Raw genomic sequence first — 23306 nt, forward strand, 5'->3', positions numbered from 1 at the left:
TACAGTGAGGTTGCCTTTCAAAACTCTCCCACAAGTACTCCAAATTCTAAGGCATCTAAGTGGAATTTGACCTCTGCTCAAGAGCACAGTGTGCATAATGGAGGATAGTGGAACTGAACAGTGTCCAATTTAGAATAGCTATGTGTGCAAGTCTAATTATTTTCTCCTGGGTAAAAAAATATTCAAGATGTGTTACGTCTGGAAGCTGGGCAGAAATGAGAACTGCCTCAAAATAGTACATCTCACCTTATCTCCCCTTTAACCTCCAACACATGAAGTTGGACATCTGAACACACCAGAAGTGCCTGGAACTCCCCTGGCTGGCCATTTTTCACTACAGCCACCTAGATAGAGAATGACAGAAGATGGCACCTTCTCAGAGACATAGTGCCTCCAAAAACACTGCTATTCCAACCATTACTACACAAAAAGGCCAGATCCGGCAGACCATGACGTATCAAGGTCATGAGAACTGTTTCCCATACCTTGAGAAAGCATTTGAACTCTTCTGTCTTGTCAAACACTTCCATATCCAAATAAAGCTTTAGACGATGGTCCACGGAAAAGAAGTCCCGCATGCTCAACAGACTGTTGGTTGCTGGATTGGAGGAAGCAGCAGAGTTAGCAATGTTCGGCTATCAACAGCATCATTTGAACTTTCATCTGGGAAAACACAGCTGTCGCCCTAACAGGCCTGAGCCTGCTGCAATTACATTACACTTTCATCACGAGTCAAGTTTAGAACATTTCTCAATACAGAGAATGAAATGCAGAATTTGAATCATGTGGAATCCATTCAACTGAAGGTGACACAAAGGTTTTTTTTTAATTTTTAAAGGCAAATCTCTCTCTTCTGGAGCGTACATGCCAGCTGACTCAGCCTAAGTCAGAGAAACCACAGGAAATATCTAGAGCAGACATGGGCAAACTTTGGCCCTCCAGGTGTTTTGGAGTTCAACTCCTACAATTCCTAACCACACCTGGAGGGCTGAAGTTTTCCCCATGTCTGCTCTAGAGCAATAGATTTCCATGCAGAAGTTTGCAAGGGGGCTGCATAGAGACCATCAAAAAAAAACTCCCTTTTTATATTATGCAGCTATTCTATGATCTTCCTCAGGCTGACTGAGGAAGATCATAGAATCTAGAGCAGACATGGGCAAACTTTGGCCCTCCAGGTGTTTTGGAGTTCAACTCCTACAATTCCTAACACCTGGAGGGCTGAAGTTTTCCCCATGTCTGCTCTAGAGCAATAGATTTCCATGCAGAAGTTTGCAAGGGGGCTGCATAGAGACCATCAAAAAAAAACTCCCTTTTTATATTATGCAGCTATTCTATGATCTTCCTCAGGCTGACTGAGGAAGATCATAGAATCTAGAGCAGACATGGGCAAACTTTGGCCCTCCAGGTGTTTTGGAGTTCAACTCCTACAATTCCTAACACCTGGAGGGCTGAAGTTTTCCCCATGTCTGCTCTAGAGCAATAGATTTCCATGCAGAAGTTTGCAAGGGGGCTGCATAGAGACCATCAAAAAAAACCTCCCTTTTTATATTATGCAGCTATTCTATGATCTTCCTCAGGCTGACTGTTCTTCCTCATCCACACATGGAGCATAATAATAATAATAATAATAATAATAATAATAATAATAATCTTTATTTATACCCAGCCACCATCTCTCCAATGGGGACTTGGGGCAGCTCTGAGTCCTCATTTCTGAGGGGACTCAGAGAGCTGAGAAAGATAGTCCATAGCAACTTGGACTATCTTAGGTACATCAATATTATCTTTCTTATAAATGCAATAGGATAGCACTGCTACATTAACTGCAGAAAAAAAATCAGTTGTTTTCTCTTAGTTCCTGCTTAAACTCTCATATTTAACACTTTAAAGCACTCTCTTGTCTCTGACCGATCAGCATTATTCCCTTCTCCACCTTACAAGTTTCTCTACAAACCTCAATGACCCTGCTAAGCTGTGCAGAAGTTTCTCACATCACATCCTTTAGTCTCTGGGATCAACACCATTTGTTGAGTACCGCAATGAAAAAAGAGATAAAACAAAAGGCATACTTTTCACAACAGTTTACACACTAAGGGCTTTTCTTTTCACCCCAGGCAGAAAACCAGATTTCTTGCGGAATTGATTCTGGCTCACTCATAGACATAACTCTACTGAAGGAATGCCCTGTTTGCATATTCAACACTTCCTGCCCTCTCCCTTACATCGGTCTCATTTATGGGTGGTTTACATATCTAGACATAATAAGCATGGTCATTGTTCCTTGAAATCTCAGATCAAGGTAAGCGACATGGCTCCAAATGGCTGGAAAATCTGGAAGCAATTCCACCTCCACCTGTGGTATCTATGCACTATGCACAGCCCCAAGATATTCCCTAATGATGGCAATAAGCCAGGAACAGTCAACAATCTACAATCCTCTCAAAAATCCACCCACCACCTGCTATACAAGCTAGAGTTTACCCAATCCTTTGGCTGTTGTCACATCTTTTCAGCACTGGTAGTGGAAGCACAGCTGTCATTAAACTTCAACAGTGATTCACACATCAGTCAGCAAGACCTTTAGCTGCTTTCAAAATGGCAATTGAAAATAATTGAAAGGCACTTAAAATACTAACCATACAACACCTCTAACAATCAGCAGGTGGAGCTCTTGCCTTTCTCCTGCAACAAAATATTCCTCCATTTACAGAATAAGTAGGCCACCTGGTTGAATATGCTATGTGGTTAAAAATTCTAGTTCTGGGTAGAATAGGCTTCCTATCTCTTCGCAATCACTATGCACAGGCCCTTCAGCCTTAGAGTCCTTCCCATGCCAAGGCTCACCCTTGTAGCAGCTGCATAAATCTACTCACGGGGGCTCAGGTTCCAGTGCTCCTCATGCTCTGAGCTCAGAGAGAGCTGAGAAGGGGTGGCTCCACGAGATGTACTATAATGATAGCTCCCCAGTAGGCTCCCTCCATTGGTGTCTGTACGGCTGAAGGAAGAAAATCGCCTCTTGGAGTTCAAATCCCTCTTACTCGCGTCTGTTCCTTCGGAGCTGCGGGAGCTGGAATGTGCACTCAGCTCTTGAATTTGGGTACTGGAGCTAGTCCCAGTTTCAGAGTTATTATCATCACCAATGTAGAACTTCCCTGATTCTGGCTCCTGCTGGCTTTCATCAAGGCCATCTTGAGGAAGCAACAGCGTGCTGGGCCGTGTTTCGCAGGGTAAGATAACCACATGATCACTTGAGCAGCTAGGGCAGATGATGGGCTCACTGGAAGAAGCAGCATCTAAAGAAAAGAAGGAAGACAAGCTCACCCACATCTGGGTACCACAGTCCTTGAGCCAAGCAAGTAAAATACCAGTCAGGTCCCAAGGTCTAAAGCAGTCTCAAAAACCATGTGCCACTCCCACTTCAAGTTTCCACTCTTACTTTTCCTAAGAAAGTTTCCACACCCATTTATTGACCCTTTCGTCTCAAGCACTTTTGTCAACAGAGGGGATAACTATACCAGAAACTGTGCTATAAATCCTTCATAATTATTTCCTACAAACTTTCATATTCATTTCCTATATTTTATCCTTCGGTGATAAAATCAACAGCGGCTAACCGTTTCCCTCTCCTCAAAGGAATTCACTGAAAGTGCTCAGGCAATGACCATTGTCATGCTGGCCACATGACCTAGGAGGCATCTACAGACAATATCAGCTCTTCAGCTAACAAATGGAGATGAGCACCACTCTGCAGAGTCAGACACAAATAGACTTAATGTCAGGGAATACCTTTTTAAAGCATCCTTTGAGCCAAGAACTCACTGCAGAGTCGCTTACCCCACTCCCCCTTGCCATGGCTCCAGCGGTTCAGAATTGGACCTGTACTAGTAACTCATACCTTGCTCTGTGAAAGTGTCAATTTCTTCAGCAGGGCCTGCACTTTGCCACCCAAGCAAGTGCCCTGGAAATTCCTGCTTGCATTTCAGACACTGAAGTTTCGAGCCTCCCTTCTCCTGACTTCTGTTTTTCCGGTTTTTCTCCAGGATTGGTGTCAACACTTTGAGTAATTTCTAAAAAGAGCAACAGGGCAAAGGCAGAATGACATGAGGCAACAGCAAGAGTCCTGCCACCTTAGCCATTGATAGGGAGCACAAGAAGGCAGAGGGCACAGAAATAAGCATTGCCCTTCTTTCACTGCTGATCAGCAGCAAAACCAGAACAGACAGAAAAGAAATACTTTTCAGGCAAGTCATAACTTCTAGAATCTACTGCTTCAAGGTGTGATGACCAAATCTAGCTAAAAAATGAACAAAAAATATTCACAGCAGTTACTAACACAATGTCTACATGGAGCCTCCAAGTTCAGAGGCTTCATCCCCCTGAATGGCTGAAGATGGAAAGGAACAGCAGGAAAGGTTCCTGACCTGCTTGTGAGCCTTTAAGCCACGTGGTTGGCCACGGTGAGAAGCAGGATGCTGGGCTATGGTGGGTGATTTCACTAATCCAATAGTGCTTCTCCAAAGACAAATAGAGATTCATCCGTTCTCATTTTAGAAACAATATAATGTAGCCTTCTCTGTAGACTTGAGTAGCTAAAGCCATTGCTACATTACAAACCCACATTGGCCACTCCTCAATTTCATTCCGGTATGCTCTCACCTGTACACAAAGTTCAGGTTGGTCATCAAGCACGACATAGCGACGCTTCTGGCGGTCCTTGCAGATGTAGCTGAAGTGCAGGGTGAGAACTGGAAAGACACGCTCCAGATCCTACAAGGAAAAGGAAGGTTTCCAATCAAAACAAATTACAGATGCCAATGAAAGCCGCTCTTGTCTTCCCACCCCCATCTTCATTAGACATTGTCATGAACAAAGATCACTCACTGTTCATAGTACAGAGTACGTGCAAGAAGACATCTAAACATACCCCCATGGGCTAGCCTAAACTCTGTGTTTATTAACAATTACACAGAACCAGAACATTTTTTTTGTTGATTATAAGAAAGGCAAAAAGCTACAGAGAGCCATCAAGCTCCATCTTAATCTCTGGATGCCTCACATCACGGCCTTTCCCCCTGCTTCTGTGATTTCATTCAAGCAATCCCTACATATTACCAAGGTCATCCTCCCAACCTCACTGACTAGCAACTTACCACAAACAGAAATGGAAATCTGCACCTAGTGTCTAAAAACATTTGCATGGCAGAATTATCACAGAATGGATACCCTCAACTTGCTTCTGACACGATAAATAAATAAATCACAGAATGGAAAGTATGCTCTAGGAAAAGTGTGAATAACTGTCAGGGCTGAGAGAGAAGCCTTATCAAGCAGGTGCCATAGACCAAACAGTGCCCCAAAGGAGGAAAAAAAAAAGATGATTGAATGTGCACCTCCAGTTTTGATTTTTCCTCATCTTGGGAATGTATATGAGATTTCTCTCAACCCTATCTCTCTAAATGCAAAAATCACTGTACTTGGAGGCTTCAGTTTTACATTTTTTCCTGACACTAGGAAACATCAAAGGGGTCAAAAGACCACAGGCTGCAACAATGGCCACTCCTGCCAGAAGATGGGAACAGACAGTTCAAAATGCACAAAGTATGTCCGCTTTGAAGATACTGCAGTGGGGCAGAACTTTAACATGCAAATAAGCAATGACACAGGCAAGTCTCTAAGGTGACATTTATATCCTAGTGCAAAGCTGCTCTGTGTGTGGCCAGTTATTTCCACAGTTGGATTCACAGTGAATATTGGATGGAACCGAGATGTGTGTTCTCCACATAGTAAAAGATAATTATATTTTTCACATGTTCTTCCAGAAAACTGGTGCTTATACTTTTGAATAATGCCCAAGCAAATGAGCAAACTACACAGGGGTCAGAATACTAGAAATTGCCTTTCCCATAGAAGCAGCCACAGCTTACCATCCTTTTCCAGGGAATTTCTGAAGTCTCTACTTTCTCCAGACTTTGCAACTCCAGCCTGTGTAGAACCCTGGCTGCTTTCAGCTCCACCTCCATGACATGCCGGCTAGTAACTCGCAGGAAGATCCAGTCTGGTTCTGGGTCACAGTCACCTTCTATCTGACTAACCAACATTGGCTGGCAAAGATCCACTGTCAGGACAAACACGAGTATTAGCCTAGGTCAGCTTCAGCCTCTACAGCCCTAGCAACCATGACAATCTTAAAATCCTGTATTTTTGAAGAGAAAACCTACAAGAACAACAGGGTTGAATAGTTCATAGACCAAGTATGGGTAAACTTCGGCCCTCCAGGTGCTTCGGATTTCAACTCCCACAATTCCCAACAGCCTACCAGCTGTTAGGAATTGTGGGAGTTGAAGTCCAAAACACCTGGAGGGCCGAAGTTTGCCCATGGCTGCCATAGACAATACAGAAAAGTAAAAAGTGATTGAAAGAGTAAACAAGAGCAGATCCAACACTTTAATTAAACTATATTGTAGCACAGACCCACCCTCCAATATCTGTATCTTTAAAAAAAGGTTGTTTATAAAAAACCATACCTCACATCTTAACTGCTTCACACACAAAAAAACTCCTCTGCTGCATCCTTTCAATCATTATCTCCTTTGTTTTCAAATCTAGCACTCCCTTTAGCAAAAGTATTTCCAAGGCCAAAAGCCGAGTAGTGGGTCGCCTTTGCTTAGCATTGATTAGCAGGATTTGTCCAATTATTAAAGGGTTCTTTTTTTTTTTACTTTGTAACTGCCAAATTTCCTATGCTTTCTCAGTGTATTCTTTAATACATATTTCCCAATATGGATTTGAAATTTTAGATGGGAGTTTAACAAACTCTAAGGGAGACTTCCCATTCTTCAGCCCACTTCATCCATGTTTCTGAGATTTAAGCCAAAGGGAAGTGAACTGGGAGAGGGCCAACTGTGGCTTGACTAACTAATTATTGAAAACTTAAGGGTTTTATTTATTATTTATTTATTTACTTTATTTGTATACCGCACTATCTCAGCCCGTAGGCGACTCAGTGCGGTTTACAACAGATCAATATACAAAGTGCATAGCATTAGCATTAACATAGTCACTAAAGCAGTTAAAACAATACAACAATACATCAGTAAATCAACATAACATCAATATATCCAAATAACTAAGCCATCACGTCTCATCAGTAAAGTCATAATCCGATCTCCTCGTCCATTATTCCAGTTCCAAACTCAGTCAATTGATTGCACTGCTTAATTGAACGCCTGTTCAAAGAGCCAGGTCTTCACTCTTCTCCTGAACACCAGCAAGGAGGGAGCCGATCTAACGTCTGCGGGAAGGGCGTTCCACAGCCGAGGGGCCACCACTGAGAAGGCCCTGTCTCTTGTTCCCGCCAGCCATGCTTGTGAGGCTGGTGGGATCGAGAGCAGGGCCTCCCCGGACGATCTTAATGTCCTAACTGGTTCATAGGGGGTGATGCGTTCGGACAGATAGGTCGGGCCAGAACCGTTTAGGGCTTTAAAGGCTAGAGCCAGCACTTTGAATTGTGCCCGGTAGCAAATTGGCAGCCAGTGGAGCTGGCGCAGCAGAGGAGTGGTGTGCTCCCTGAGTGCCGCTCCTGTTAACAACCTGGCTGCCGATCGTTGGACCATTTGTAGCTTCCGAGCTGTCTTCAAAGGCAACCCCACGTAGAGAGCGTTGCAGTAATCTATACGGGATGTAACCAGTGCGTGGACTACCGTGGCCAAGTCCGACTTCCCAAGGTACGGGCGCAGCTGGTGCACAAGTTTTAGTTGTGCAAATGCTCCCCTGGTCACCGCTGAAACCTGGGGTTCCAGGCTCAGCGATGAGTCCAGGATCACACCCAAGCTGCGAACCTGCGTCTTCAGGGGGAGTGTAACCCCGTCCAACACCGGCTGTAACCCTATACCCTGTTCGGCCTTACGACTGACCAGGAGTACCTCTGTCTTGCCTGGATTCAGTTTCAATTTGTTCGCTCTCATCCAGACCGTTACAGCGGCCAAGCACCGGTTCAGGACCTCGACAGCCTCCTTAGTAGCAGGTGGGAAGGAGTGACAGAGTTGGACATCATCTGCGTACAGATGACACCGTACCCCGAAACTCCGGATGATCTCACCCAACGGTGAGTAAGGAAGCATACTTAGGCTTGCACAGAGTGTGTGATGACAGCTTTAAAAAATAAAGTAAAATAAAAGCTGGATCACACATCAATTGGCAATGAAAGATGCATAGTTTGTTCATTGCAATGATGATGAAAGCAAATGATTTTTTCTTGCAGAATCGCATCATGATCCCCAAATGTTGGAATTAGGATATTTTGAGATTAGACTGAAATCCCAGCTAAGGAAACTTGCAGGTGTCAGCCACTCTTAGATTAAGCCTCCTCCCAGGATACATGATCACTATGAATTTGTTTGAGGAAAAGCTGTAATGCATAATGCTAGCAGATACAAAGGAAACATTAAGCACAACAAGCAGATGGAGAGGAAACATTAATCACAACAAGCTACGAAGAGATTCACCAATATGTATGCAAAAATACAGTGAACCAGACCAATTCTAATCGAGTATATTACATACAAAGCATTTGGTTGGACAAGAGTGGGAGAAAGGAGACACAGAAACAGAAAGAGCCAAACTGGTTTTTTAACAACAAAAAAACCAACAGCTTACAATGCCACGCTTTATTAAAAACCGTGATATTCAAAAGGCAAATAAGACTAGACAAGCACCCTTTGTTTTAAAAAAGACTGTGCTGGTCTTTCAATGTGATCCACACCACAAATACACAATGTACCATTTTATATGCCAGATGGAAATTTGCGTGATCGCCATCAGCTTCCGTATTTTCTGGTTATGCACTTGGTTTTTAATTTTGCTTATTTGGGAAGTTACAGGATTCTGCCATTATCAATTAGGGAAATAATGGAAATCAGATTTAAAAACAATTCATTAGGTATACATAAATAGAGACCTAGTACACAAAGAGAAAAATATCAGCACTCAAAGGAAGAGGCACAGACTGGAATTCCCATCTAGGCAACAGTCCTTCCAGTGGCAGGCTAAAACCTTTCTATTCAGGTAGGCTTTTAAAGATGAAGGTTTGTATGATCAATTCAGGGGGTGCTGTGGTTTTAGCTTTGAATACTCATCAAATATGTTTGAATGGTTTTAACTGTGAATCTTTTAATATTGTTTATATTTAATTCTGTTTTGTTAATTGTATATTTTAATATTTTAAATACTGTGATAACATTTTATGTTAAGCTGAGTCCCCTTTAGGGGAGATAAAGTGGGGAATAATAATAATAATAATAATAATAATAATAATAATAATGTTGCAACTGGAAAAGCTTACATGATATAAGGATTTAAAGATAAAACTGCGAAGACTGGCACAACCCAGTAAAAGTGGTCCCAGTGGTGATCTGCACACTGGGTGCAGTGCCTAAACACCTTGGCCTGCACTTAAAAACAATTGGCACTGACAAAATGCCCATCTGTCAGCTGCAAAAGGCCACCCTACTTTGATCTGCATGCATTATTCGCTGATACATCACACAGTCCTAGACACTTGGGAAGTGTCTGATGTGTGATCAAATATAAAAGTCAGCATAGTGATCTTGTTTGCGGTGTACTAATCTTGTTGTGTATTGAATAATAATAATAATAATAATAATAATAATAATAATAATAATAATTCAACATGGCTGGGACGCTTAACCTCAATTATTGCAATGGGATTAAAATATATAAACTCCATGACAAACAATGGCTCAATTTTATGAGATTTTGAGAGAAACCACTTTTAGGTTCTCACATTTTTCCTACAAGAAGGGCCTGATGTAGGATTTCACAAGAAATCTGATGGGGATGATTCCAAGAAGCATTTCCAAGATTTTCCTATGGAAGTATCACAGACTTGATTCTTTGATGAGATCCAAGCTGATTTCTAGGTAAGCTACCTCCATTAAAGAAAGTACTACTACTTAGGCAAGCTCAAGCACTGAAATGGTTAAGATGAGGACAGGACTCAGCAAACACAAGTGCAAAGGGCTCAAGCCATAAGAGAAATAAGCTGCAAGAAAGCTAAGACTAGGAATACTACAGACAGCATGCTTGTTGACCCAGTCCTTGAGGTGATCCTCCAGAGGGTAAATGTCCACCGCCTCTCACTTACCCATGGAAATGGAAAGTGGCCCAGGAGGAACACCATTTACCTTCCAGTTTTTCCTCCTGTTCTTTATCTTCTTTAGCTGCTGGCACATCTGTGCCTGTTGTTGCTCTGGGACATTCCACCACATTCTCTTCCTGCAGCAGGTCCAGGTCCTGGTCTTTTCCCTCAGCAGTATCAGGGATCTTCTCTGGTACCAGGCTCTCACTCTGCTCAGAGGCCTCACTTGTGTTGCCAGGGGATTCCACTGTGGGGCTGCCAGAGGGAGTAGCAGGCCCGGCCTGTCCATCAGCTTCCAGGTGCCGCCGATACTGAAGCCAGTGTGCCCCAAAGCGATCCCGGAAGCTGTCCATACGCTCCATCTCTGCCTGGTGCTGCCAAACTATACCTGAAGGTAGAGAGAGAGAGAAAGACCCACAAAATTTGCAAACTGTTTCATGTGTGCCCAGTCCTAGGTAATGGTTCCATTATAACTTCCATCTTACCCGCAGAGAGGGGCAGCACTCTGGTCTCATGTTCTGTATCACTGGGCTCCGAAATGCTGGCCCTGCGCACTTTGATCTTCCCCTGAAAGATAGACAAGCAGTATGTAGAGCCTGAAAGTAACTCTTTCAGACTCTAATTGAATGTCCTAAGTTATCATAATTGTTCCACATCTCTGGACGAAAGGCCTTATAAAAAAGAGTTTGAGGTTTTGGTATGATTTCAGTTTGCAATTAGAAACAGCAATAATAATAATAATAATAATAATAATAATAATAATAATAATGGGTGTAGTGCCCAAAGACCTTGGCCTGCACTTAAACACAATCAGCGCTGACAAAATTATCATCTGTCAGCTGCAAAAGGCCACCTTACTGGGATTTGTGCGCATTATTCGCCGATACATCACATAGTCCTAGACACTTGGGAAGTGTCCGACGTGTGATCCAATACAACAGCCAGCAAAGTGATCTTGTTTGCTGTGGACGCATCTTGTTGTGTTTCAAATAATAATAATAATAATAATAATTTTATTTGTAACATGCCACCATCTCCCTGAAGGGGCTCAGGGCAGCTCAGAAAAGCACTTTGAAGTGCTGCACATAGCGCAAGCTTATGAAACAACAATATTAATCTAAAACAACAAACACACCTGTAAAGTGGTAGGGATGTTCCCCATTCCTACCACTTCACATAACACAACAGGAAAATGTTTCTAGGATGCTGCATAACCCCTCTTAGTTTATTATTAGAGATCTTACAGCATAACGTGTATGTTCCAGCAAGAGTATAAAGTGAAAGGCCTGATCCAGTCTTCTAGCAGGTGAACACATGGTATTAATGTCAGAATAACTTATTTTCTCTCTCCCAGTTCATGCTTGCTCTGAAACCTAAATACTCCCCATAGAAACACCACCTTAGATCTCCTCTGGGAGGGACGTCTTGCAAATTTATTTTCTCCAGGGGATTGGCTGTCACTTTGGTCTGCAGCACAAGAACTTTCCAGGGCACTGCGGTCTGCCAAGGCCCTCTCTGAGGCTGGAGTGTAGAATGGCTGAACAAAAGTTTGATCCAGTTTGGAATGATTCTGAAAGACAGAACAAATCCTAAAGAGGTAAGGTGGCCAAGTCAAGATTTGTTTTTACATGTAATGTTCTAAATTTCAAAAAAATCAGCAAAATGAGCAATTACACATTCATTGTTTACAACTCTTTCAATATAATATTAGTTGAAAGTAACAGTCAATTCATATTTACAAAGCACTTTTCAAAAAATTCATCATAAATCTTAGGAGCATTTGACTAATAAAGTGAACACCAAGCAGCTAAACCTTTTCTTAGTGAACAAAATGTATGACTGGCGTTGTGTTAACTCTAGGATACATCTAGGATGAGATTGCTTTCAGTAATTACAATCCCTTGGGGAAATAGTAATAATGTCTTCCCCTACTCACCCGCAGGTCAGAGGCAGACAGTGGCTCCTCATCAAGAAGGAACTGGTAGAAGAACAAAGCATGGTCAGTAGGATATCAGCACCCCCATCTCTTTGTCACTCATCAACAAACCTTCCAGAAAAGCTGTTTACCAAAATTGGATACAGAATTCCCTGTCAAAATGGTAGATCAGGTACTTGAGTTTGGCATGATCTCTTAATCATGAGAATACAAAGAGAATGTGGCAAACAATCAGAAGGGGAATGGGTAATTACATGCACTCTGTGGATGAAATCCTACATCAGGTTTGTGTAATGCAAATCGACTCAAGCAGATTTAAGATCTAATTTTGCGACATAATCATTGTGGTGAATGCCAATGTAGCACAATGAAACATGCAACTGAGGGAATTATTACCATTTATTCACCAGGGACAGATGGACAAGAATCTAATGAGAATGGGCCACTATATAAGAAACATCACCACACGTATTTCTCTGATCTTGAACAGGGAAGCTACATACATCACAAGAAAAGCAATCACTTCCACGGAGGAATGTACATGTTTGCAATACTGACAGGATTCAAACCCTTGTCTTAAATATGCTGTTGGATAAATCCCACCATCAGTAAGCCTATCAGCTCTGATGTGAGCAGAAAACCTGAGGCATTCCAATCTGCCAGCCCTATGTTTCAGACAAAAAGGTACTACTCTCTGCCACAGAATATACACATACAATCACAATGGGGGGAAACAGACCCATGGCACTTATTAATGTATGAGAGAGGAGGGCAGCTTTTAGAAGCTATGGTGGAATGCTGCCATTTACCCTACCACTAAGGAGCCATGGTGGTGCAATGTGTTAAACTCTTGTGCTGGCTGAACAGCCGGCCTGAAGGTTGGCGATTTGAATTCGCAAGACAGAGTGACTCCCGTTTGTCAGCTCCAGCTTCCCATGTGGGGACATGAAAGAAACCTCCCAAGGGCTTCCCCTGGACAATGTCTCTGCAGACGGCCAATTCTCTCACACCAGAAGCGTCTTGCAATTTCTCAAGTCGCTTCTGACACAATTAAAAAAACCCTACCACTAGTGTGCTAAACGGCCAAAGGGTATGATTTGTCTCCCTTTGAACAAGACTTCAACTGTCCACATTATCATATTTTAAGGAGAAGTGGGCCCTTTTTGTTACTTTCATATTACACAGAAGCTGCACACAGCACAATGCTGCTATAGAGACCATACTCCCAGGACATACTTTGCAAAGGACAGAACAATTAAGAAAATGAAAATTAAGGATTTACACTGATAACTCTGGGCTCTCAGCACAAGGCATCAGAAAACTAAGTGTTTTTAACTTTTTGTTTGACTGTTCTTTGAACAATAAATCCCCCTTGTCATGTCATGAACTACTTTTGAAAATGCCCTCAGTCACCAAAGCAATTTGCAATAGGGGATTATTGCTGGACACAAAAGAGTTCTAAACTATACCCATTTCAGCAAATGGAATTAAGTTTCATATAGAGCAGGTTTCTATCTCCTATCATGGTCTTAGCAGTAAGCAGTATTCACCACAAGGGGCAGCTGGAGACTGTCAGTTCTGCTTTTGGTCAGCACTGAAATTCAACTACCAATTTGTTTTGGGGAATAGAACACAGATTATGGTTAAGAGCACACAGTTAACCCAATGAGGGTCCCTGGTTCTTTCTAGTTACAAGATCAGGGAGCAAACTAAGATGCTACAGAACCCTTTCCATTCCATGCAGCACAAAATGGACTGGTTCCCAAATCTTGGTTTTCAGTTAAGGGAGCTGGGAGAACATATAAATTCCATGGGAAGCATGAAATTATTTATTATGTTGTTGCCTTTCAACTACCAACATTTCTTGCTATTGGTTATGCCGGTCAAGGGATACTGGACCATGAAGTCCAAACTTACCTAAAGGAGCACACAGTTCTTATCCTCTGGGAATATAGTTGGAAAGTGCTGACCCTTGGGAGTTATGCTTTGTATCAGAAATGTGAGAAACTTCTATGCTTTACTACATATACTCACATTGCAAGGAATAGCTCTAGGAGACAAGTGTGTTATTGTGGCCAATCGATGATTCTGATGGAACCATAAAGGATTTCCCTCCAGGTGCAACTGTAAGGGAAAAGTATGCATCTGTTTCATTATTTTTTTTAAAAAAATCATTGCATAAGCTGCGAAACCCCTGAGGTTTTCCAGCTTGCGGTACTATGGCGCAGACATTATTTTGTGTTTTGTGCCTTTGTTTTCTTTCCCTCTCCCATTCCCCTCTAATAATCCTATGAGATAAGTTAGTCTAAGAGACAGCAACAGGTCAAAAGTCATCCCTGAACTGAAATTTAAAGTCCTCTATCTCAAGTTCTAGTCCAACACTCCACAACCACCATAGCATTTGGCTGGCTTCTGGAATGATTCCCGTCCCAAAGAGTGACTCCACAGCCATGTTAGGTGTCAACAGAAATATAATTGTGATGACAGGCACCTAGGGGTTAGTGCCCTGAAATCACTGCTAGCAGAACCCTTTCTCCAGACATTTTAGAAAGTTCTAGTGTTATGCAAACCCCATCATATCAATTTGCCCAAATCCCTAGTCAAAATGACTGCTCACTCTTCTCAAGTTGTGGAGCAAGGACAATGGCGCTAACAGAGAGTGCTCCAGCAGCAAGTTGTAAGCAATGTCCAAATGCTGAAGGCTTGGTAGCTGTTCCACACCTATGGAGAAGGAAGCCAGAGAAGATCAGAACCTTTCCCATCAAGGTGTGCTTCCCTGTAGTATCTTGCCTCTAAGTCTGTCTTTTTGGCCAGACTTCCTTTGTCAGCTGTCTACACTGTATAGACTTACCATTAATATTATCAAGCTGGTTATACCGAAGGATCAGGGTCACCAGTTTAGCCTGGCTGTATAGTCCAAGGTCAGGCATCTTAGTCAAGAAGTTGTAGGCTACATTCAAGTATTCCAGCTCTGTCAATACCTGTTGAGGAAAAATGGCTCATCTATACATTTATTTCCTTTATTCACATTTTGTCTTCTGTAACATGCAAAACACTCTCAAAAGCAACTCATTTTGGCCAGTCAAAAAAGCAGAGCTCAAAACACTCTAGCTCATGACAGCACAAAGATTAGACAACTTGGCAGACACTCTCTTTATCTTAAAATGCTCAGAAGAATATGCCAGGGTTCCACATGACCTACACTTGCTCCTTGCCCAAGCAAGCATGTGACAGTCACACAAAATATGTTGAATGAAATTAACTTCAAAGCAAGAAGAAACAGAATCCAATGAAGGCTGACTATTCCCCCAACAGGTAGATAGCTTCCAACCTAAAAAGCATTTACTGTAATTGCTAATTTGGCTGCTGAAAGTTTACATTTCTTAGAAACTAGCTTCAAAATCCTGACAGGAAGGCAGGATATTGGTTTTAAACAAAAGTAAAAACTTTAGGTGACAAAAACACTTGAACCAGAAAATATCTACTCAATAGAAAGGGAGAAAGGATAAAATGAGGGCAGCCTCTCCATATGAACAGGTGACTAAATTAATGGGGGTAGAGGAGTTGCTTACTGAGAAAAATATATACCTCACCTTGGAAAAAAAGCATGTCTTCCCGTCAAGCTCAGAAACAAATCCTTACATTTATCAAATGTAAAGTTAAAATTATCAGGCAGAAAAGGCAGTCTCTAATCCCTATTCTTCTATCCACTACACCTATGTATCTCTGATATATGTTAAGCATTCCAAGAAGTCAACCTTACACAAAGAGCAGAACAAAAGAATCAGCAATCCAGCAGTACAAGGAAATATCCCTCAAATGCTGGTTAATTTTTTAGGATTTTCAGACAGAAAAGTTCTTGTAACTTCAACCCTCTCTAAGTGATGGCAATACCTTAGTATCTAATTTGCTTGCAGAAAAACCTATCTTGCTAGCAATTTTAATATACCGTTTTTTAATTTTATTTTTTGTTGTGTCAGGAGTGACTCCTGGTGTGAGAGAATTGGCCGTCTGTAAGGACGTTGCCCAGGGGACGCCTGGATGATTTGATGTTTTTATCATCCTTGTAGGAGGCTTCTCTCATGTCCCCGCATGAGGAGCTGGAGCTGATAGAGGGAGCTCATCTGCCTCTCCCCGGATTCGAACCTGCGACCTGTCGGTCTTCAGTCCTGCCGGCACAGGGGTTTAACCCACTGCACCACCGGGGACTCCTTCAATATACCATTGAAGATAAAGGTATGATACTGTTGGGAAAAGAATCATAAGAGATAAGCATTACTATAAAGGAAGATTACTTTGACCAAGTAGTAATTGTGAAGTCTGGTTAAGACTTTAGACAGCAATGACATCATGAGGGGCAGAAGAAGTCAAGAAATGTCCAGGAAGCTAAGAACAGATATATTCCTGTAGGAAAACAGAACTCTAGCCTTTTACATTTGCAGATCCCCATTTCAGACTAACTGTGGCTTCACTGGACTGAGCCTACAATGAAAAGATGAGTACTCCCAAATGAAAGATTTTTTCTCTCTCACAAAAACAGAAGTGTAACAGACTCAACAAAATGGCCAGAGTACAATGCATTGAGTCAGTCACAGGAGTGAAAGGGAAAAAGTGTATTACTTTACCAGTTAGCATCAAAAGTGTGGCACTTACTGTCAGGTAGCGCTCGCAGTCCTGGATGAGATTGTGACTAATATCCAATGCCTTCAGCACATTCAGTAATTGCTTTACAGAAACAAGAAAAAGATATTAATGATAACAGCTACGACAAAACCATAGAACAGATTATCCCATGAAGAGGTCAAGAGTCACGGCACAACTGTGCTAAACCCAAGTTCTCACTGTACTTCATTATCAGAAAGAAAAAATAAGACTGCTACCAATAAGTGTACTATCACCCCCTGTTCTCATCTCCTTCCCTACCCCCACTAGCTCCTCCAACATACCAGTGAATCATCCAGGTTTGCAATGGAATTGTAGCTGAAGTTGACTGTCTGTAATTCTAGCCAAGGAAGTGCAGAACTGAGGTCCCCTCCACATTCAGAGAAGATCTCCTGCAGGAATAAAAGCATGTATATGGCAAGCAAATAAGGAAGAGTTGATCCAAGAGTGCATCTCTGTATCTGGACCTTCAGGGTTTTCAGCACTTGAACTAGCCCCAAAGCTGAACCTTGAATAATAGCTTGAATAACAGCAACAAATAACTACTACCTATGCCCATATCCATGCTGTAATTGAAAAATGGGTTCCTTTTCACCAGCCAATTATTGCACCAAAAATTAATGATACAAGAACTAGCTAGTTTGCAATCCTATACTATTCTTACATATTTGCACAGGAACTGTTGAGAGCTCTGAATTTTATTCCCTTTATTTTTTTAAAAAAGCATAAAAATTACTCTTGACCCAACAATATAGTTTCCCCTAAGCAATCCTGTTTGGGTTAAAGAGGCTTACTGTGATCTAGCACCAGCCAGATCAGTAGTTCTCAACTTGTGAGTCCCCAGGTGTTTTCGCCTACAACTACAAGAAATCCCAGCTAGCTTATCAGCTGTTAAGTTTTCTGGGAGTTGAAAGCCAAAATATCTGGGGACCCACAGATTGAGAACCACTGGGCTAGATGAACCAATTTCATAATGAGTAGCCCCTTTCAACATCTGTTTCAATGAAGAATCTACTTTCCCATCTGAACATATCTGTCTGCCTCTTTCTGGCCTGGCTATCCACAAAGATGCAGACCACGTAAGTACCTCTCATGAATACAAGAAGACTGTTCAAGCTCTGTTGTTATTACAGAATCAGACATACATTCCTTCAGTATTCAAACCCAGGTTCTTAATTGATTTTACTTTAGGGTCACAGAATAATGGGTCAATGGTGCCACAACAATGCCATCCCTCCACATTCACTGTAGGGGCAAGAGGCACAAAACTATCACAAAGGTTATCCTGAGAAAACACTTTTCTAGAAATCTCTAGATCTTCCAGTGTAACTCTACTAGTTATCTTCTGCCAGTTGAGCTGGAGGACCTAGAAATTCCTAGAGCACTATGCTGGTGGACCTAGAAATTTCTAGGTTCACCAGCACAACTCTATGATCAACTTCACTCTGAGGTTGACCACAGAGTTGTACTGGAGGATCTAAAGATTCCCAGACTGACTATATTGATCAAATCTATGACTAATCCAATCCACAAAAAATAAACTTGTAAATGAAACTGATTGTAATTTTAATTGTTGACAGCCTCTGAGGGTTTATTCCTTTTCAGATAACAGAAAACCCCACTGTAATAATTGATCCTGTAGCAGTGGTGGGGAACCTCCAGTCCTAGAGGTGGAAGAAGCTGTCCTGGAACCCCAGTCCATCTCCCCCAGCTTCTGTAGAAAGCCACACCTACTTTCCCATGACCCTATTGTTTGCTGGCCTAGGTTTTGTTCAGGCTTTCTACCCCATTCTGAAAGACTGGAATGCCTCTTATAATAAGAGCTTTAAGCGAAAATATAGCTGTACTTTTGGTCCTACCCTTTCACCACCAGTGGTATCAGTGCTAAGAAAACATTCAGACTTAACCATTCTTTCTCCCAAAAGGGGGGAAAACAACCTAATGTTCATCTCCACTTACTTTCAGGGAACTCACACATTTGGAACAGGTCAAAGCCTCCAACTGGGAATAGATAAATCGTAAACCTTGCAGACAGTGTAAAGGAACACACTTCAGCTACATAAGAAAGCAGAATAGAAAGTACGTATAAACATATATTTTTTTTAAATGACTCTTAAGCACAATTTTTTCTCACTAACAGTTAGTGAGAAAATTTTGCAGGTTTGCTCAAAGTTATGAAAGCTCACATTAAAAATCATAAATCTGTAATAAATTTAACAAAACTTACTTTAAATTACAGTGTAGTAAAATATTCTTGATTAATTAATATGAAAATCTTATCTATGTAAAAGTTCACTATAGTCTTATTTATTATCTGTATATGCTCCAAACAGAGTAGCTTCTCATGCTCATGAAAGAAACAGATGAAGGCATCTCTACCTCGACTGTAGAGGATCCTTGTAATAGTACTTACCTCTAAACGCCGCAGAGACTTGAAGGGAGAAATTTTCACAGCAGCTGGCAGAGCATAATCAGGAACATGAATGAGCTATAAAGGAGAAGGAGGAAGAAGTCACCTTTATAATCATAAGCTACCATTAATAACAAGAGTCACTATTAGACTGTTTAAACTCCAATAGGTCATCTTCATTCTTTGCTAAAGATCTAAAATGCAGCCACCCCACTCTGCAAACATTTATCTAGATCAAATTGAACATCCCAAAAGCAGGCATGAAAACTGTAAGTGAAATAATGAACTATTACCAGACATTGCTGGATATGCTATATATGTGGTCACTGAGATTCCAGTAGTGAACGTCTGAATGAAGCAATATGCAATATGCTAAGAAACAGATGCACGGGTTATCAGAAAGTCAGTTTCATAAAGTGTTTGAAGTGAACAACTGTGGAAAACAAGGAAGGAATATTAATCCTTTAGGAGACCAAAGTGTGTGTGAGTCCTCAAGCACCCTCTACAGGACATGGAAACATCCCTAGATGACATTTCAGCACATTATGTAGCAATTTTTAATTTCTGAAATTTTTAATTTTGATTCCAGAAAGGTCCAGGGGGACTCCAAACATGGGGAAGTGCATTCTACATTCCACTGGAGATCATTTTTGGATACTTTACAAAAACAACGTTGACCGTGAGATGTCTTAATGGACACAAAAAGGCTTTTGGGAGGTACATGTGGACTACCGGTTGCACTTTACTCACACCTGGATAGGAGTAATACCTACCTAAACATTGCTAGATATAGTAAGGTGCATTCCATACTCTCTTGACACTCTAGATACAGAAGTCAGGAGATCTAACAGTAATTTCGGGAAACACTGCTCTGTGTTCCAAATAATTTATTTTCACCCCCTAGCCAATTTAGATATCAGCAATGGTGTTTGATTTCCAGTGACAGAAGCAGCAGAGGCAAGAGGTCTTTCTTCCTTCTAAGTTAGGATGCTTAAATCAACAATGTCTATTCTACAGTCTCCTTTTTAAAAACACAAACAGAATTGTAAAAATGTTAGAAAAGATGTATTCAGGAAGACAAGACTAAATAAATTAGTGACAGTGCTAAATACAATGGCCACAGATAGGATTAATTCTAACATTCATAAAACTAATGATGCAATTATATTTTGATAATTGTTAATTCTGGATACAATAGAGAAGTTTGCTGAGATCTTTGGCTATATGCTATGAAGTTTGCTGTATCAGTTGATGCATATCTGCACTTCATAATGGATTTCCAACATAAAAATTATGTGTACAGATATTTCTCAAAACATATTCCACAAAGTACTCATCTTGCACCTTCTAAATCCCTGTTGAGTTGACTCCTCTTTTCTACATCTCAATACTACAGAAAGAGTTTGCGGTCCCAGGGGTTTGAGAGATACTTCCATGTAATATTTTTAGCTATGTAAAAGCAGATCTAATCATTCTTGCTTGAGAGTAAAATAATACATAAAATGATACAACTGTCAGAGAATAACCCATTTTAAGTCTTTCTCTAGAAATGAAGCTCATTAATGGCCAAATCGTACCTGATGTTACCAATCCTTGACTGAATACCTACCTCTTGATTATTTAAAAAGTGTGTGTGTGTTACAAGAGCTTTGGGATTCCTGTTAAAATTCCTCCAGCTCTTATTTTCCTCATTAGGAGAACCTCAGATACATATATTTCTCGATATATGCAGCTGCTTTCTTTAAAAATCCTTGCCTAATTAACTGCTTCTTGTGCCTAAACTTTCAAAATGAAACAGAGAATGATGTATGACATGCATCATGTCCTTAAAGTCTGAAGGAATGGAATAAAAATAATTAAAACACAACTGTATAATGATAGTCAAAGTGAAGAACAATACTGTATTTACTCAAATCTAATGCTCACCTTTTTTGACTAAATTAGCTCACCAAAATGAGGATGCACATTAGATTTGCATAATACTAATCATAGTGTTGAGCCAAAGCAAAGGTGGAAGCTGATTCATTTAATTGCCATGTCTCAATGTTATGCAATTCTGAGATTTGTAGTTTGGTGAGGCACCAGCATTCTTGGCAGAGAAGGCGCAAGCGGCAAGACCTTGTAAAACTACAGCCCACGTGATTCCTTGGCATTGAACCAAGACAAATTGAAGTGGATTTGTTCTAACACATAGATGAACCTTAAGGTTTTCCTTTCCTTTAAATTGCCAGAAGCTTTGATGATCTAACACTTTTGGTTTTAAAGAAGGAATTCTTAGCAGGCAGCAACTTAATGCACACTTTTTTGACTAAATTACGAGTGCATTTTTGTCATTGTGCATTACATTCAACAACCAATTTTTTTTTGGTCTAAAGGTTTTGAAAATCGAGGTGCACATTAGATTTGATGGTGTATTAGACTTGGGTAAATACACATAGCTGGACTCACAAAGCAGCAATACTGTTCTTTACTGTTCCGACAGTAACCCACTGTTCCCTTCTTCGAAGAACCATTCAAACTGAACTAAATGCGATTTGCACTGTGAAATCTAAGAACTGGGCTTACTATTGATGTCAACTTTTCACTTAGGTTGTTGGCTAAAACCCATTTTTTTAACTGAACCGAACAAACTGCACTAGTAGATCACATCATTGTGACATGAGTAAAGTTAGAGTCTCACTCACAGTAGACCAAAACCACAAGGCTAAGATCTGAAAGGACTCAAAATCACTCTGAAGCCAAAAAAAATGACAGAGAAGGCTATACAAGGAACAAAGTGAAGTGGATGCACTTTTAAATACAGTTTAGGTGGCCATCTTGTATATACTCTCTAGGGAATAAAACTCATTGAATTCAGTAGGGTTTACATGTGAGGAAACAAGTGCAGGGCTGAACTGCTAAAGTACAAGCTTTCTAAAACAAAGGGCCTGATATTATGTTACATAAACAGACGGAAGCTCTATAAAATTACAGTAATTATTGAGACAGCTATGTCAGCCACTTTTATGATGCTCTCTAGTTTCAAATATTTAGAGATTACACTAGGTGAGGAAGAGGAAAGAGGCATGCAATGGAGGCTGAGATAAACTGACATACTGACTTCAGATACCAGTCATAAGATCTGGTCACTCATGTGAACAACTTCTTTTCTTTTTTTGGATAGGACAGTCAATCAAACCAATCAGCATCTCCAAATATGCTCCAACCATATGGGCACACTTTATCTAGACTGCATTTCTGGATGATGATGTAACGTAGCTGCAATTCGCCTAGTCAGAGATCTGAGGCATGATGTGACCTCACAGGGCATCTGTTAAGGATAACACAAAATTGGAAGACTCCATGCAGAGGCTTCAGGAAGCCTGCACCCAACACATTCAAAGGTTAATCAAGGACTCAAGATTCTGCAAACATCCCTTGTAAATAAAGAGATTAATTCTTGTACTAACTCAAGCAAACACTAACAAGGCCCACAATTGTGTTACCATAGATAGCTAAACTGTCAGGCACATTCCAATCCCTTTCTGAGTAATAGCCCTGCTCTGGTTAAGCAACTCATGACCAGCAGTGGAAATAACCTGAACAGTGTTCTTAAAGATGACACAAATCTAAACAACTTTCTGGGAAAACTGAAGTCAATAGCTTGTGGAGCTGATGAAGCATAAAACATAAAAGGAAAACTTAATGTATCTTGGTGACATGACTAACATCTGTCACTTCCACAAGGGTTTGTTACAGACCATATCTTTCTTGCTCATCTCAGATGTTGCTAATTAAAATTTACCGCTTTTACACTGAATTATACAGATGGGAAATGTATTAAAATCTATACAGCTACATTTCAAGAGATGAATGCTAATAGACAAAATACAAAATTTGTGATTTATTTAAGAGATGAATGCTAATAACAGTTAATTTTGGTGGGCTGCTTCATAATTACGGGCTCTGTCCAATTTTCAGTTTTCCTGAATGTCACATATTTCATTTAGAGAACCAAGTATACAGCTTTGTCTTACTTAGTCTTGGTCCCTCTGAATGTCATGTATTCCCATTAGAGAATCAACTGTACAACACTGCCAGTGAAGTCACATTAGGCTCCTCACCTCACCCCTCAAGTTATGAAATGTACCATATATACTTGA

The 23306-nt window shown here is 40.9% G+C and overlaps 1 protein-coding gene across 2 annotated transcripts in view; it reads right to left on the reverse strand.

Annotated features, from left to right (window-relative positions):
* Positions 1–23306, reverse strand: part of STK11IP (serine/threonine kinase 11 interacting protein) — a 33577-nt gene that overhangs the window by 3872 nt on the left and 6399 nt on the right. For both annotated transcript variants that reach the window (XM_060772752.2, XM_060772758.2), the window contains exons 4-20: positions 19168–19242; positions 18714–18809; positions 17039–17146; positions 16746–16817; positions 14944–15073; positions 14710–14813; positions 14127–14216; positions 12093–12134; positions 11556–11726; positions 10642–10723; positions 10203–10544; positions 5925–6115; positions 4657–4767; positions 3896–4067; positions 2874–3293; positions 486–598; positions 247–344 (exon numbers count right to left, since the gene is read on the reverse strand). In XM_060772752.2, coding sequence (XP_060628735.2) covers positions 247–344; positions 486–598; positions 2874–3293; positions 3896–4067; positions 4657–4767; positions 5925–6115; positions 10203–10544; positions 10642–10723; positions 11556–11726; positions 12093–12134; positions 14127–14216; positions 14710–14813; positions 14944–15073; positions 16746–16817; positions 17039–17146; positions 18714–18809; positions 19168–19242 — 2417 coding nt within the window. The remainder of the gene's footprint in view (positions 1–246; positions 345–485; positions 599–2873; positions 3294–3895; positions 4068–4656; positions 4768–5924; positions 6116–10202; positions 10545–10641; positions 10724–11555; positions 11727–12092; positions 12135–14126; positions 14217–14709; positions 14814–14943; positions 15074–16745; positions 16818–17038; positions 17147–18713; positions 18810–19167; positions 19243–23306) is intronic.

The sequence above is a fragment of the Anolis sagrei genome, chromosome 1 (assembly GCF_037176765.1).
Source record: "Anolis sagrei isolate rAnoSag1 chromosome 1, rAnoSag1.mat, whole genome shotgun sequence".
Classification (NCBI taxonomy): domain Eukaryota; kingdom Metazoa; phylum Chordata; class Lepidosauria; order Squamata; family Dactyloidae; genus Anolis; species Anolis sagrei.